Source organism: Perca fluviatilis, chromosome 12 (genome assembly GCF_010015445.1).
Source record: "Perca fluviatilis chromosome 12, GENO_Pfluv_1.0, whole genome shotgun sequence".
Lineage (NCBI taxonomy): Eukaryota > Metazoa > Chordata > Actinopteri > Perciformes > Percidae > Perca > Perca fluviatilis.
In genome coordinates this window covers 31,503,888-31,517,781 of record NC_053123.1, presented here as the reverse complement: position 1 = coordinate 31,517,781, position 13,894 = coordinate 31,503,888, and the positions used below count along the sequence as shown (strand labels likewise).

Sequence of the window (13,894 nt, the reverse complement as noted above, 5' to 3'; positions counted from 1 at the left end):
GGTCCAGGGTTCGAATCCGACCTGTGACGATTTCCTGCATGTCTTCCCTCTCTCTCTCTCTCTCTCTCTCTCTCCCCCCTTTCTCACCTAGCTGTCCTGTCAAAAATTAAAGGCGGAAAAGCCCCCAAAAAAAAGATTGATTGATTGATTGAAATTGTTAAAAAATTTGGAATAAGGGCCTCTCTCTAATAAAAGCCTCCTTCAAATAAAGGTCCCATCCACTTTATATGAATTTACTGTGTGTGTGTGTGTGTGTGTGTGTGTGTGTGTGTGTGTGTGTGTGTGTGTGTGTGTGTGTGTGTGTGTGTCTGTGTGTGTGTGTGTCTGTCTGTGTGTGTGTGTGTCTGTGTTTGTGTGTGTGTCTGTCAGTCAATGTGGGTGTGTGTTTGTCTGTCTGTGTGTGTGTGTTTGTCTGTGTGTTTGTCTGTCAATGTGTGTGTGTCTGTCTGTGTTTTGTGTGTGTGTGTGTGTGTGTGTGTGTGTGTGTGTGTGTGTGTGTATGTCGTCTGTCTGTCTCTGTGTGTGTGTGTGTGTGTGTTTGTGTGTGTGAGTCTGTCTTTCTGTGTGTGTGTGTGTGTGTGTGTGTTTGTGTGTGTGAGTCTGTCTTTCTGTGTGTGCGTGTTTGTGTCTGTCTGTCTGTCAATGTGTCTTTCTGTGTATGCGTGTTTGTGTCTGTCTGTCTGTCAATGTGTGTGTGTGTGTGTCTGTCTGTCTGTCTGACGAGGTGAGCCGAATCCCCCAGCGACCTAAATCTACAGACAGTTGTCACAATCGTCTGTTCCCACGGTAACCTGATTTTGGTTTGTGTGCTGGACTTTAAAGTGACGTGCCCTGGTGAACCCATGAGTAAGCTGACCTGTTGTTGTGACCTTTGTGGGAGCTCTTTAGGCAGTGAAGAGACCAGACAATGGTCCCATCTCTTTCATCCTGGGGGGGGAAACGGGTTTACCCCACTTTAAAGTAGGTTTCATAACCACCCAGCCACTGACCCCAATCACACTGTTGTATAATGTCTCTGTCTCTTTTTAAAAACTATCATTTTAGGGAACGCTTTCATCTCCGTGGCGAAAGACGGCGGTCTAAAAAGCATCGGAGAGTACAGTATTCTTCTTCTTCTTATTATTATTAACAAATTATATTGATGGACTCATCAGATCACACCGGTGATGGCGCACTGATCCTTAATCCATTTCAACTTCTGCATTTCTGCATATAAGTTTTATGTCCAACTTCATGCTGTGTGTGTGTGGGGTGGGGTGGGGTGTGTGTGTGTGTGTGTGTGTGTGTGTGTGTGTGTGTGTGTGTGTGAACGTGTGTGAACGTGTGGGTGCGTGCGTGCGTGTATATGTGTGTGTGTGTGTGTGTCTGTGGGGGTGTGTCTGTGTGTGTGTGTGTGTGTGTGTGTGTGTGTATGTGGTCTGTGTGTGTGTGTGTGTCTGTGGGGCTGTGTGTGTGTCTCTGTGTGTGTGTGTGTGTGTGTGTAATCTGTGTGTGTTTCTAAGTTACCACTCTGCCCTGTTTTGATCTGAGAGCTTCTCTTTACTTCTGTAATCCCGCCAACCGCCCGTCTCCGTCCACCACTCCATCCAGGGGATTGACTGCCATTAAGAGATGGCTTTTTGGTGTGTGTGTGTGTGTGTGTGTGTGTGTGTGTGTGTGTGTGTGTGTGTGTGTGTGTGTGTGTGTGTGTGTGTGTGTGTCATAGTATACAGGAGGGGGGAGGATGAAGTGTAAAAACACAACCACACACACTGAGAAGTGCGTCAGGCAGAAGCATCAGTGTTGCCGTTGCAGGCTGATGTGGGACGAGCAGGATGGACACACCAGGCACCGATACTTGGACCGGGACTTTTAACCCACATGGATGCAACCATCTGGAAAGATCTACAGGTCCATCAGGTATATGTCGCTTCCTTTCTCTCTGCATGTCCTCCCATTTCTTTCTTTCTTTCTGTTTGCTCAGGTTAAAGGCCCTGGTACACCCACACATGTGGTTTCTTCCCAGGACTGTCTGGAGGTTGTATAGCCATACGTTGATGCAGAAAAGGCACACATTGTTGCAGAAAAATTCACCAGAAATGCAAAGAAATGAAGTGAAAATTTCAATTTTGCTCAAAAGTGGAGATCTCAACCCCCAAATGTTGAACCCAAAGTTAGGCCCTTGATTGATAGACATCTTCCTGAGTCTCCTGTAAGCTCTGTTGCACCTGTCAGTGCAGGACAAACGACAGCTTTGTCATTCTTATTGGCAGAAAAGATGTGTGACCTCATAAATTCCCATCTATGCTTCAACCATAGCAGAAGTCTAATCAGCCAGAATCACTTTTTTTAAATTTTTTTGTATACCCTGTGTGGCTGTTCAGAGACTTTAACATTTGTGATATTGTGTAAATTTGCTTTTTTTACGGAGACATCAAATTGTAACTTTCCCTTTTTGTCACCAGTTTAAAGTTGAGGAGTCAAACGGAGCCAAAACGGCCCCCCTTGAAAATCACTTACACACTTGCCAACAACTGGCTTCGGCACATATTTATATAATTCATAACCGTTCATCGTTAAGTGCTGCTGTGCTGCTTTTGTGCCGTTTCAGACCGCCGTTAATCCTGGCATGTCCCAGATGAGAGACTACAGTAATGACTGTCATCACTTTCACTGGTCAGTTTCAATCCCTTCTCTCCTCTTCTGCTTCTTGTTTTCCCTCCTCCTCAGCTGCCAAAATGCTCTGCACAGTTTACACTGGCTTGGTGAAAGAAACCACACACTGTTGAACCTTGTTTAATAATAATAATAATAATAATAAATAATGTCTTAGCACAAGAAACACAGATTTCTGTCAGCGAAGCGTCCAGAAAATGTGCGTCCATCAAAGACATTTCATCTACGGTGGCTGAATCTCACCCCCCCTAAATTGCATCCACGTTTCCTTCACTTGCTTCCCTTCCTACGCACTACACACTACGCACACACTACGCACTAGGAAACGAGGAAATGCATTTTTTAGAGGGATGTAGTCTATACATCGACAGATCGGGTAAAAGGAAAGCAGGGCTGAACTCGAGCGAACGTGAGCTGGATGGAGGGAAGATCCCGGGCACAGACAGTACCTATTGTCGCGGGGCTAATCTCTGATGTAAGCTGTTCGGTCCTAATCACATCGCCATTTCACCAGCAGCTGGCAAAGAGACAGTTTAGCCCTGAACCTGCCGCTCAACGTGACTCAAATATCAAATCAAATGTCCTGACGCTGAAATGATCCATTGCTAATGTATCACTCACTTCGGTCAAAAGGTCAAAAGTTGAATATGTGCTGCGCCCATTGGCCCGAATAGGATCACCTGTGTTGGCTTTATGTTTTTATTCTAAAAATAATTGGTTTGTATTATTTAGGGCTGTGTATTGGCAAGAATCTGGAGATACGATACGTATCACGATACATGGGTCACGATTAAATATATTGCAAATGTATTTCGATTCTGTGCCTAAGGCGATATATTGGGATCAATTCTTTTATTATTTTTTCATTTTAAACATTCAGAACAGACAAACACACTTGAACAAGAACCATCACCCAATCCCACCCCACATTGGGATTTTTTTAAAGTATAATTTTAGAAAAACTAATATTTAAAAAAATACATGATGTTTATATGCTAAAGTAGGCCAAAGTTCAGCCATAGCTACATTGTTAGCTTCTAGCAAAAAGTCAGGCACTGCTAGGCACTGCTAGGCACTGTTAGGCACTGCTAGGCACTGCTAGGCACTGCTAGGCACTGTTAGACACTGTTAGGCACTGTTAGACACTGTTAGGCACTGTTAGACACTGTTAGGCACTGCTAGGCACTGTTAGACACTGCTAGGCACTGTTAGGAACTGCTAGGCTCTGTTAGGCACTGCTAGGAACTGCTAGGCACTGTTAGGCACTGTTAGACACTGTTAGGCACTGTTAGACACTTTTAGGCACTGCTAGGCACTGTTAGACACTGTTAGGCACTGTTAGACACTGCTAGGCACTGCTAGGCACTGCTAGGAACTGCTAGGCTCTGTTAGGCACTGCTAGGAACTGCTAGGCACTGCTAGGCACTGTTAGGCACTGTTAGGCACTGCTAGGCACTGTTAGGCACTGTTAGGCACTGTTAGGCACCGCTAGGCACTGCGGGCGCGCACTGTTAGGCACTGTTAGACACTGCTAGGAACTGCTAGGCTCTGTTAGGCACTGCTAGGAACTGCTAGGCACTGCTAGGCACTGTTAGGCACTGTTAGACGCTGTTAGGCACTGCTAGGCACTGTTAGGCACTGTTAGGCACTGCTAGGCACTGTTAGGAACTGCTAGGCACTGCTAGGCACTGCTAGGCACTGTTAGGTACTGCTAGGCACTGCTAGACACTGTTAGGCGAGGACACTAGTGGTGCGTCTCAGCATAGCCATCTAAAAGAACCACTGCCTTTTTGAAAATTGATACAGTATTGCTAAATAAAATATCGCGATACTCAAGTGTATCGACGTTTTTTATTAATGTATTTACAAATTTTTCAAATATAAATTATAGTATTTACACATAAATGAAAATATTTTTCATAAACCACAGCTATTTTTTGCGGGTGCTTATTTGGGTGCTATGGGAATCCTATGGGGCAGCTACAGCATCCCCCAAGCCCCTCCCTGGCGCCGCCCATGCGTTTGTCCTATCGAAGACATTTAGTGGCTCACCCTTCAGCGTGTGTAGAACACACCGGGAAGAGCAGCGGCTACGAGCCGCTGTAAGATGACGTAGTATTAAGAGAGACAACTGTAGTAGTATGAAAGCCCAAAAGTCACCGAAATTTCGCTAAGGGAGTGTGGTTGGGGGGGGATGGGTCAAACAACACAGGACTTTCACCCAGGAGACCTGGGTTCGTGTCCCGCATGTCATGTTTCCTAAACCCAACTGTCGCGTTCTTCTTTCCCAGTGGTGGAGTCTATATACGTGATACGCAGTATACCCACTAAGAAAGCTCCAGGATTTCCATATACCCACTTCATAATGTACAAAGATACGCAACAACATAGTTATGTGACATAACTTTCACTTCAGATATTTGTATTCAAATACGGGGTCGTAGTCGTAGTAATGTGAGAGCAAACTAAACTAACGCTGCAGAACATGCAGAGAGACTCTCGTCTTTCATCGACCTGCTCCTCTCTGAGCACCGTGTGTAGTGTGTACTGTCTAGTGCATAGAGCTTAGTGTGTAGTGTGTACTGTCTAGTGTATAGAGCTAAGTGTGTAGTGTGTAGTGTCTTGTGCATAGAGCGTAGTGTGTAGTGTGTAGTGTGTAACGTGTAGTGTCTAGTGCATAGAGCGTAGTGTGTGCGTAGTGTGTAGTGTGTGCGTAATGTGTAGTGTGTAGTGTGTAGTGTGCGTAATGTGTAGTGTGTAGTGTGCGTAATGTAGTGTGTAGTGTGTAGTGTGCGTAATGTGTAGTGTGTAGTGTGCGTAGTGTGTAGTGTGTAGTGTGTGCATAGCAACCGGGCCCCAACGCTCCACCTACACTAACGCCAGTATCCTCCCTTCAACGCACATTTAAGACAAATATAAGTAGACTAATTTATTTTGTCCTCGTTGCTTTGGGGTCAACTTTAGTGATCCAGAGAAAGCCCCCTTACCTTACTGCTTTATATTCCGTTATATTTTGAATGTCGTCTGTGTTTTCCTTCTCATAGGATAAATGAAGGTATTCCCACCATAAATTGGTGCATAAAAGTGTATCAGAATGCAGGAAATGAAGTCTTTGACGCTTAAAATAACCCTGGGGGAGGACACCCAGACCCCACATTTTGATACCCCCCCATTCTGAGCCAGAAAAAAAAAAAAAAATATATATATATATATATAATATATATGGTACCACTACAATACATTAGACTACACCACTGATGATTAGGACATATTACACTTTTATGGGAGGCCGATTAGGGTGAAACATTGAAATATGCACTGAAAACTTTCCATCCTGAATCCCAAAGTGTGTGTTTTATGCCACAGTACCTTCACAGCTGTGAAGCAACTACATATGTGGTAGAAATATAAATGATCAATCATCAATAAAACTCAAATAAACTTAAACCATTTGCTCATTTCCCAACATTACTAACAGGGTAGTCAGCGTCAGATGATATTGGTTTTAAATCCCAGGAATAAAAGCGTACACTGCCCGCCCGATGCTCGCAGCTCTGCCTCGGGGCTGTTGAAGGTATACGCTGCCCCAGAAGGTCACCCCAGGGTGCACTCAAACTGCAGGGAGCCTCTCCTCTCGTTCAGAGCGCAGCACAGCACAATTAATTAGTACTTCACATGTCAGGTGGAGCTTCCAGTCTGCCCTGGGCTTTGTGTTTAAAAACCGCGGCCTGTGGGTGTAACCTCTGTCCTCTACCAGGGGGACACAGAGCCAGAGATGTCTGTTTGACCACCTTTAATTACTACAGGTGCATGCTTAGTGTCCCAGCTAGCTTCTTATTCAACACACACACACTGGCCAGACACATCCACTTCATCTTAACATTAGTTCTTTAAACCTGAATGACAGGGTGCCTGGGTAGCTCACCTGGTAGCTACCCACCTGGCGCCTATATGCAGAGGCTCAGTCCTCAATGCAGCTCAGGGTTCGAGTCTGACCTGCGGCCATTTGCTGCATGTCTTCCCCCTCTCTCTCTCCCCCCTGCAAAATTAAGAATCCCACTATGGCCATGCCAAGACCCGCCCTACCATCGGGGTTAGGCATTTGACCTCGAGTGGTTAAGGTTAGGGTTAGGGGACTGGTCAGGGGATAGGACCTCTACATGTAAGCATGGACGCCTGGCCAATAGTAGTGTGTGAATGTTAATGAAGGGCCGGTCTTGGTGTGGCCATAGTGGGAAAAAAATATCGCTCTTCCTGTCTACAGCTGTCCTGTATATTAAAGGCTAAAATGCCAAAATATTTATCTCAAAAAAAAAAAATACAAAGCTATAGTGCATAGTTTCTGTTCTTAGTAATGACAACAAAACGACACAGTATGCTCACTACAATAAACTAGACTACACCACTGTTGTTTTCCTAAACCCAACTGTCCCGTTCTTCTTTACCTAAACCCTAACCCAACCTAACATGTTAGTTTTAAAGTTAGCGTTAGAGATGCTGGTAGGTTGGATTTAGTTCTCTTTTGCCCAGAGCCCGGCTAGCTGTTTCCACCATGCTTCCAGTCTTTACACAATATTGAAAGCACTCACGCTTGAAAATCTTTCCTTTCTCTGACTCTCGTAGTTTCTTTGCAGTAAAGTATTTGTGAATGACTGCAGTGTTGTCTCCCCCCCCCCTCCAGTCTCGGTGCTGTGCCTGCTGCCCCCGGCGGTGCTGGCCCGGTGGTCGTGCGTCCGGGCGTGTCCGCCGCCCTGCTCCTGCACCCAGGAGAAGAGCTGCACGGTGCTGTGCGACCGCTCCAGCATCTCGGAGCTGCCCAAAGAGTTCCCCTGCGAGGCGTCCGCCATCAACCTGGACAAGAACAAACTCAAGTTCCTGTCGGAGCGGGCCTTCGGCACGCTGCCCTCCCTCAAGACGCTCTCTCTGGACCACAACAACATCTCCTTCATCACCCCCGGGGCCTTCAAGGTCTGCTCAGGTTTTGTGCTGATGTTCGAGTGCACTTTTCTTAAAGGTCCCATGACATGGTGCTCTTTGGATGCTTTTATATAGACCTTAGTGGTCCCCTAATACTGTATCTGAAGTCTCTTTTATATAGACCTTAGTGGTCCCCTAATACTGTATCTAAAGTCTCTTTTATATAGACCTTAGTGGTCCCCTAATACTGTATCTGAAGTCTCTTTTATATAGACCTTAGTGGTCCCCTAATACTGTATCTGAAGTCTCTTTTATATAGACCTTAGTGGTCCCCTAATGCTGTATCTGAAGTCAGGGGCAAGGTGGAGGGTGGGGTGTGGCCTTGACCAACTGCCACTTTGCTCGTCTTTGAAAGCCATGATGTCTCTCTCTCATGGGTGGGCCAAATTCTCTGGCGGGCAAATCAGAGAAAGGGGAGGTAACCTTGCTCCTTATGACCTCATAAGGAGAAGATTCCAGATTGGCCCATCTGAGCTTTCATTTTCTCAAAGGCAGAGCAGGATACCCAGGGCTCGGTTTACACCTATCACCATTTCTAGCCACTGGGGGACCATAGGCAGGCTGGGGGAACGCATATTAATGTTAAAAAAACTCATACATTTTCATGCCATGGGACCTTTAAAGAGAAGCAGGAATAATGACTAGTAGGTTTTAGGAATCTGTACTGAATGAGTCAGGGTATCTTTGGATAATCAGTTATTCATTTGGTATAATGAATGACATATACAATACATATACAAGTATATTTGTATCTTGATAAACTGTCACTTTTTTGTTTGCCTGTGGCCCAGATTTCCTCAGAAATTCATCTGAATGTGTTATGTTTTATCCTGCAAACACCTCTTTTGCAGAGGGTGCCTTTTAGTTTTATAGATGTGTAATGCAAAGTAGTAAATTAAATCTGTTCTCTTGACTGTAGCTTTGGCTGAAATCGAGTTAACCTGGCTCACTCACTATAACTTATAAATTAAGAAATCCACTGATTCCCTTTCCACAACCAAATTCTTTTTAAATAGTGTCAACTTTGTCTCATGTTATGTCGTGTCTTGTCATTGTCAATGTATGGTGACCTTGGGTGTTTGAAATTATTATTATTATTATTATTATTATTATTATTATTGCTTTAGTTTGGGGTCTATTAAACCAAACAGCCCCTTGTGAAGTTGTGACACTACATATTTCACTGTTCCCCCTTTAAAAGTTGTTGGCAATTGTCTTTTTTTGATGAGGGCCTGGCCAGTCACAGACTGATGGCAGAGCCCAGTAGTTTCTGCGATGACAGAATCATGGAAGGAATCGGACAATTGAGAATTTAATAAAGCTATAAGCCAGATTCAATAAGGCCCTACATTAAGTCAGTGCTAAAAGCTGAGTGGAAATCAAAATAAATAAAATATGTCTATAGCTAAGTTTCCAACCGAGCTGCCGCACTAAAAGTATAGTTAAAAAAAACCCGTCTTAACCCTTAATTAATTAACTTAAACCTAATTTTTTGGTGCTTTTTTTCAGGGTTTTTGGCTCTTTTTTCGATGCTTTTGATCAATTTTTTTTTATTTTTTTATGAACATATAGAACAGACAAACACAACTGAACAAGAACAACAACCCTCTCCCACCCCCCCCCCCCACCCTCTGCGGTCTCGAGCTTTTGACACTTTTTAAAAAATGTCACTTTTTTCAACGTTTTATTTTTGAATTCATGGTCAATAAACCTAATTTATATGACATACCTAATTTTTTAGTTAAAAAAGCAGAAATTATGAATTATTTTGACTAATAGTTAAGATCAGAGGATGTTGAGTGGATCACAGACTGGTTTATGTCAAAGTTTACTCAGGATACTGTTTAAACATTGAATAAAACACCCAAAATTCAATAAAAGTAATCATTAATTTTACATGCAAAGATCGTTGAATGGGTTCCATACAACATACAGCCATGCATCCATGTTATTTTGGTTCAAAGAAACCCATATTTCTTTTAAAGATTGTTTTGGGGTTTTTTTTCCCTTTATTATACAGTGAAAGTGGACAGGCTAGAAAGGGGGAGAGAGGTAGGGGACGACACATAGCAACCCGCATCACTGCAGGACTCAGCCAGCATGGGGCGAACACTCTTACTGGGTGAGCTAGAGGCCACCCTAGAAGCCCATATTTCTGATATAAAAACTTTGAAAACGGGTCAAATTTGACCCGAGGACAGCACAAGGCTTTAAAAATACATTAATAATTCCCAGTGGCTTATGCTTGGTGGGGGGCGACTTAGGCCTGGTGTGCCACCAACCGCAATACACTGGAGGAAACCCTGTCTCTAGATCAGCACATTTAACACACAACTGACCCTCTGTCCTGCAGGGCCTTCCCAACCTGGTGGAGCTGAGAATGGCGCACAATGACTACATCAGTTACCTTCACACACGGGCGTTCACGGGGCTGAAGAAGCTGGTGCGTCTGGACCTGTCAGACTGTAACCTCTTCAACATCCCGGACCGCATCTTCCTGGAGCAAACCGCGCTGAAGGAGCTGCTCTGCTTCCAGAACAACTTTAGGAGGATCCCCGGGGCGTTCAGAGGCATGGAAAACCTGACGCACATCTACCTGGAGAGGAACCGGATCGAGGCGGTGGCCTACAACTCCCTGCTGGGCCTGGGCAGTCTCAAGTACGTCGCAGGCTGGAAGTAGCTCATGTAAATGCTATAGTGTCTTAAGGTCTGGCTACACCACAGATGAAGAAAAAACGCTCTGGGTTGTTTGTACTTCTTTATAGGTCCCATGGCATGAAAATTTCACTTTATGAGGTTTTTTAACATTAATATGTGTTCCCCCAGCCTGCCTATGGTCCCCCAGTGGCTAGAAATGGTGATAGGTGTAAACCGAGCCCTGGGTATCCTGCTCTGCCTTTGAGAAAATGAAAGCTCAGATGGGCCGATCTGGAATCTTCTCCTTATGAGGTCATAAGGAGCAAGGTTACCTCCCCTTTCTCTGCTTTGCCCGCCCAGAGAATTTGGCCCACCCATGAGAGAGAGAGAGACATCATGGCTTTCAAACGAGCAAAGTGGCAATTGGTCAAGGCCACAGTATTAGGGGACCACTAAGGCCTATATAAAAGCATCCAAAGAGAACCATGTCATGGGACCTTTAAACCAATCACAATGGTCTTTGGCGGCGCTAAGCTCCGGACGCAGCTACGGTGGCTCTGCTAAATAGTCTCAGGAAGGAACTTGTTTTGGTGGAACATTTGCACCCTGCAAAAGAAAACTCCACATACAATATTACATGAAGTGAACTGTTGACACAATACAGTAACGTGAGCTATTTAAATCAGCTGATACATGGTTAAACCTCATTAGGTCTTACCAGTGTATCTCCGTGTGTACTTGGTCCACAGCAATCCCACCAATCGGTCCCAAAACGTCCCAGTTAGAGAGGAAACGCCCTAAACATATTCTTTGTAAATCTTTACAATCATTCCTTGAAAGAACCAAGCAGACCTGCCTTGTTGCACGATCCAAAATTGTCTTCAAAACTTTTTTTTTTAGCGTGTAGCTTTCTAGCTCGAACGTTGTTTCCAGTAGCCATCACGCCGGATTTCAGGCTTTTATCCTGGACATGTCCTTCCGTTAACCAGACCAAACTAAAATAGAATACAAATCTTGAACAATATAGTGCAACAACTACAACCTAAACACAACCAAACAATGCTAGCTGCTAGCTGTTAGCTGCTGCCGTCCGTGATAAGCGTGTTCAGCCAAAATATCACGCAGCAGTTCCGTGTGTATTTGTAGCTCATCCATTTTGTGTGTGATCGATCTGGTGTTGGTGAGTAGGAGGCTTGGCAGTGTCGATCGGTGTAGTAGTAGTTCCCTTAGCCGCGCTAGCAGGCACGACTGAGATCCTAACAGCTAGCAGCTAACAGGGTGAGCTAGCTACCAGCAGGATCGAGACAGGGTAGGTGAATTAAAACAGTGTCTGTGTTGAAAGCGCATCTTGTTGTCACGTAAGGGCCCTGTTCATGTTGCACAGACATTTTAATTTCATTTTGTGTCTGTTAAGAGGCACAAAGGCACTCTAAAACCTGCCCCGACAACTGCCGTTTTAGCTCAGTGGAAGCTCGTACACGTAGCTGCAGCTACTTCGTGTTCCCTGCACCGATTCGGGTCGGGTTTGTTTCAAACGAAATTACACGCATATTTATAGCGATCAAGGTTAACATCAAAATTGGCCAGAATTTTCTTTTAAACATCTTCTTCTTATTCCAGGTACCTGAACCTCCAGGAAAACCGCATCAACGTGATCCACGACCAGTCCTTCCAGGACCTCTTGCGGCTGGAGAACTTCTACCTCAACGACAACGTGCTGTGTGACCTGCCGCGGCACGCCTTCAAGGGCCTCGTCCGCCTCAAGATGCTCAACCTCGGGGGGAACCTGCTGACCAACGTGTCCAAGACCTGGTTCGGTGACCTGGTGGAGCTGGAGGTCCTGTACCTGGACAGGAACCAGCTGGTCTACATCGAGGAAGGCACATTTGAGAATCTGACCAGCCTGATCACGCTCCACCTGAACAGCAACAACCTCACCACCCTTCCCTTCCCCGTCTTCCAGCCCGTCTACTTCCTGGGCCGCCTCTACCTCTTCCGAAACCCCTGGGAGTGCGACTGCTCCCTGGAGTGGCTGAAGGAGTGGATGGAAAGCTACAAGCTGGTGCGGGACATCCCGTGCGCCTCGCCTTCCTCCGTGGCGGGGCTGGATCTCAGCGAGGTGGTTTTCGCCAAGGTGAACGGCACGTGCGTGGACCCCGGAGAGCTGAACCTGACCACGGTGTCGTCGGAGATAGCCTCCACCACGGAAAACCGCTTCAACAGCCTCATTTCCAAGCTGCTGCAGCAGGAGCTCCGAGAGGAGATGGGGAACGGGACGGAGAGCCTCCGCAACGGGACCCTGCCCGAGGACGGGCAGCTGTCTGCGGGGGTCGGAGGGCGGCATGCCCAGGCACGCCGATCGCTCCTCGGCTTCACCGTAGCGTGGCTCATCTTTGGTTTGATTGGCCGCTCAGATATTAATCACAGTCTTTCTTGCACATGAGGACTTTGGCTTCCTGACCCACAGAAACAACAAGGGGTAGCTTTTTTTGTTAAATTGCCGATGAGATAAAAGATGTTTTCAGCACACAGGAATGCTGTTCCTTTCACGTGTGGTTGCTGGTGCGAGTTTTTCCCGCCAAAACGCAATTCTTCACATGGAAAGACTGGCGGCGGCATTTAGTTCCACGCGAGCTGTTTCTATACGATAATCTAGGATATTTATAGATGACACATCTGATGCATATTGTTCATCGTAGGTTATATATGAACAGCTCTGCCAAAGCTGTACGCTTGCAGGATTGACTTCTACCGTGTGGATTTCAAACTGTGGATTACTGTGACGAAGTGATGAAAATGTACATGTGAACATCCACCTTTTGTTGCATAATGCTCAATTTTAATTCAACATTACGTAATATTCGTAGCATTACATAGTCTGTTACGAGTGTTTTCTCTCTTTTTTTTGTATTTTCATTGACATCTATGTGTAAAGTTAAAGGAGATAAGAGCTCCTGTAGTTATCTCCTAAACAGATGTCCTCTCTGCTCTAAATGTGGGTTCTGCAGCTTTTCCATAAATGCATTAATCTTCTTATTGCATGCAGGCTCAGTGTCGTTGCCGCTTGTGTTCGCTGCAGCGTAATGGAGGGACTCTCTCGTTCCTCCGATGCCCCTCATGGACATGACCTCTCTTTATAGGGCGGGTGTGATTGCCATATGGCAGGTTGTGGATGGGGGAGGGGGAAAGTGTCAACGCATGTCAGTTCCCTTTGGGATAATAAAAGTAGGGCTGCAACTAACGATTACTTTCATTGTCGATTATTAATGCCGATTATTTTCTCGATTGTAACGCCCTGCAGTGCCCTGCTACACCATGAACTACTACGACTACTATTTCTAGTCACTGTTCCATTATCTTGATTGTGACTGTTATTGCCACTGTTCATCACACCCCCAACCGGCACCGTCAGACACCGCCTACCAAGAGCCTGGGTCTGTCCCGGGTTTCTCCCTGAGCGGGAGTTTTTCCTCGCCACTGAATGCTTGCTCTTGGGGGGAATCACTGGAATTGTTGGGGCTTTGTAAACTATAGAGTGTGGTCTAGACCTACTCTATCTGTAAAGTGTTGAGATAACTCTTGTTATGATTTGATGCTATAAATAAAATTGAATTGAATTGATGAA

At 45.4% G+C, this 13,894-nt stretch overlaps 1 protein-coding gene across 1 annotated transcript; it reads left to right on the top strand.

The window, feature by feature from the left end:
* Window positions 1-1,448: 1,448 nt before the first annotated feature.
* nyx (nyctalopin) lies at window positions 1,449-13,591 on the top strand. Its single transcript, XM_039817086.1, has 5 exons — window positions 1,449-1,899; window positions 2,591-2,655; window positions 7,337-7,623; window positions 9,986-10,290; window positions 11,890-13,591. The coding sequence occupies exons 2-5, from the start codon at window positions 2,634-2,636 to the stop codon at window positions 12,710-12,712; spliced, it is 1,437 nt and encodes a 478-aa protein (XP_039673020.1). The 5' UTR covers window positions 1,449-1,899; window positions 2,591-2,633; the 3' UTR covers window positions 12,713-13,591.
* Window positions 13,592-13,894: the final 303 nt, after the last annotated feature.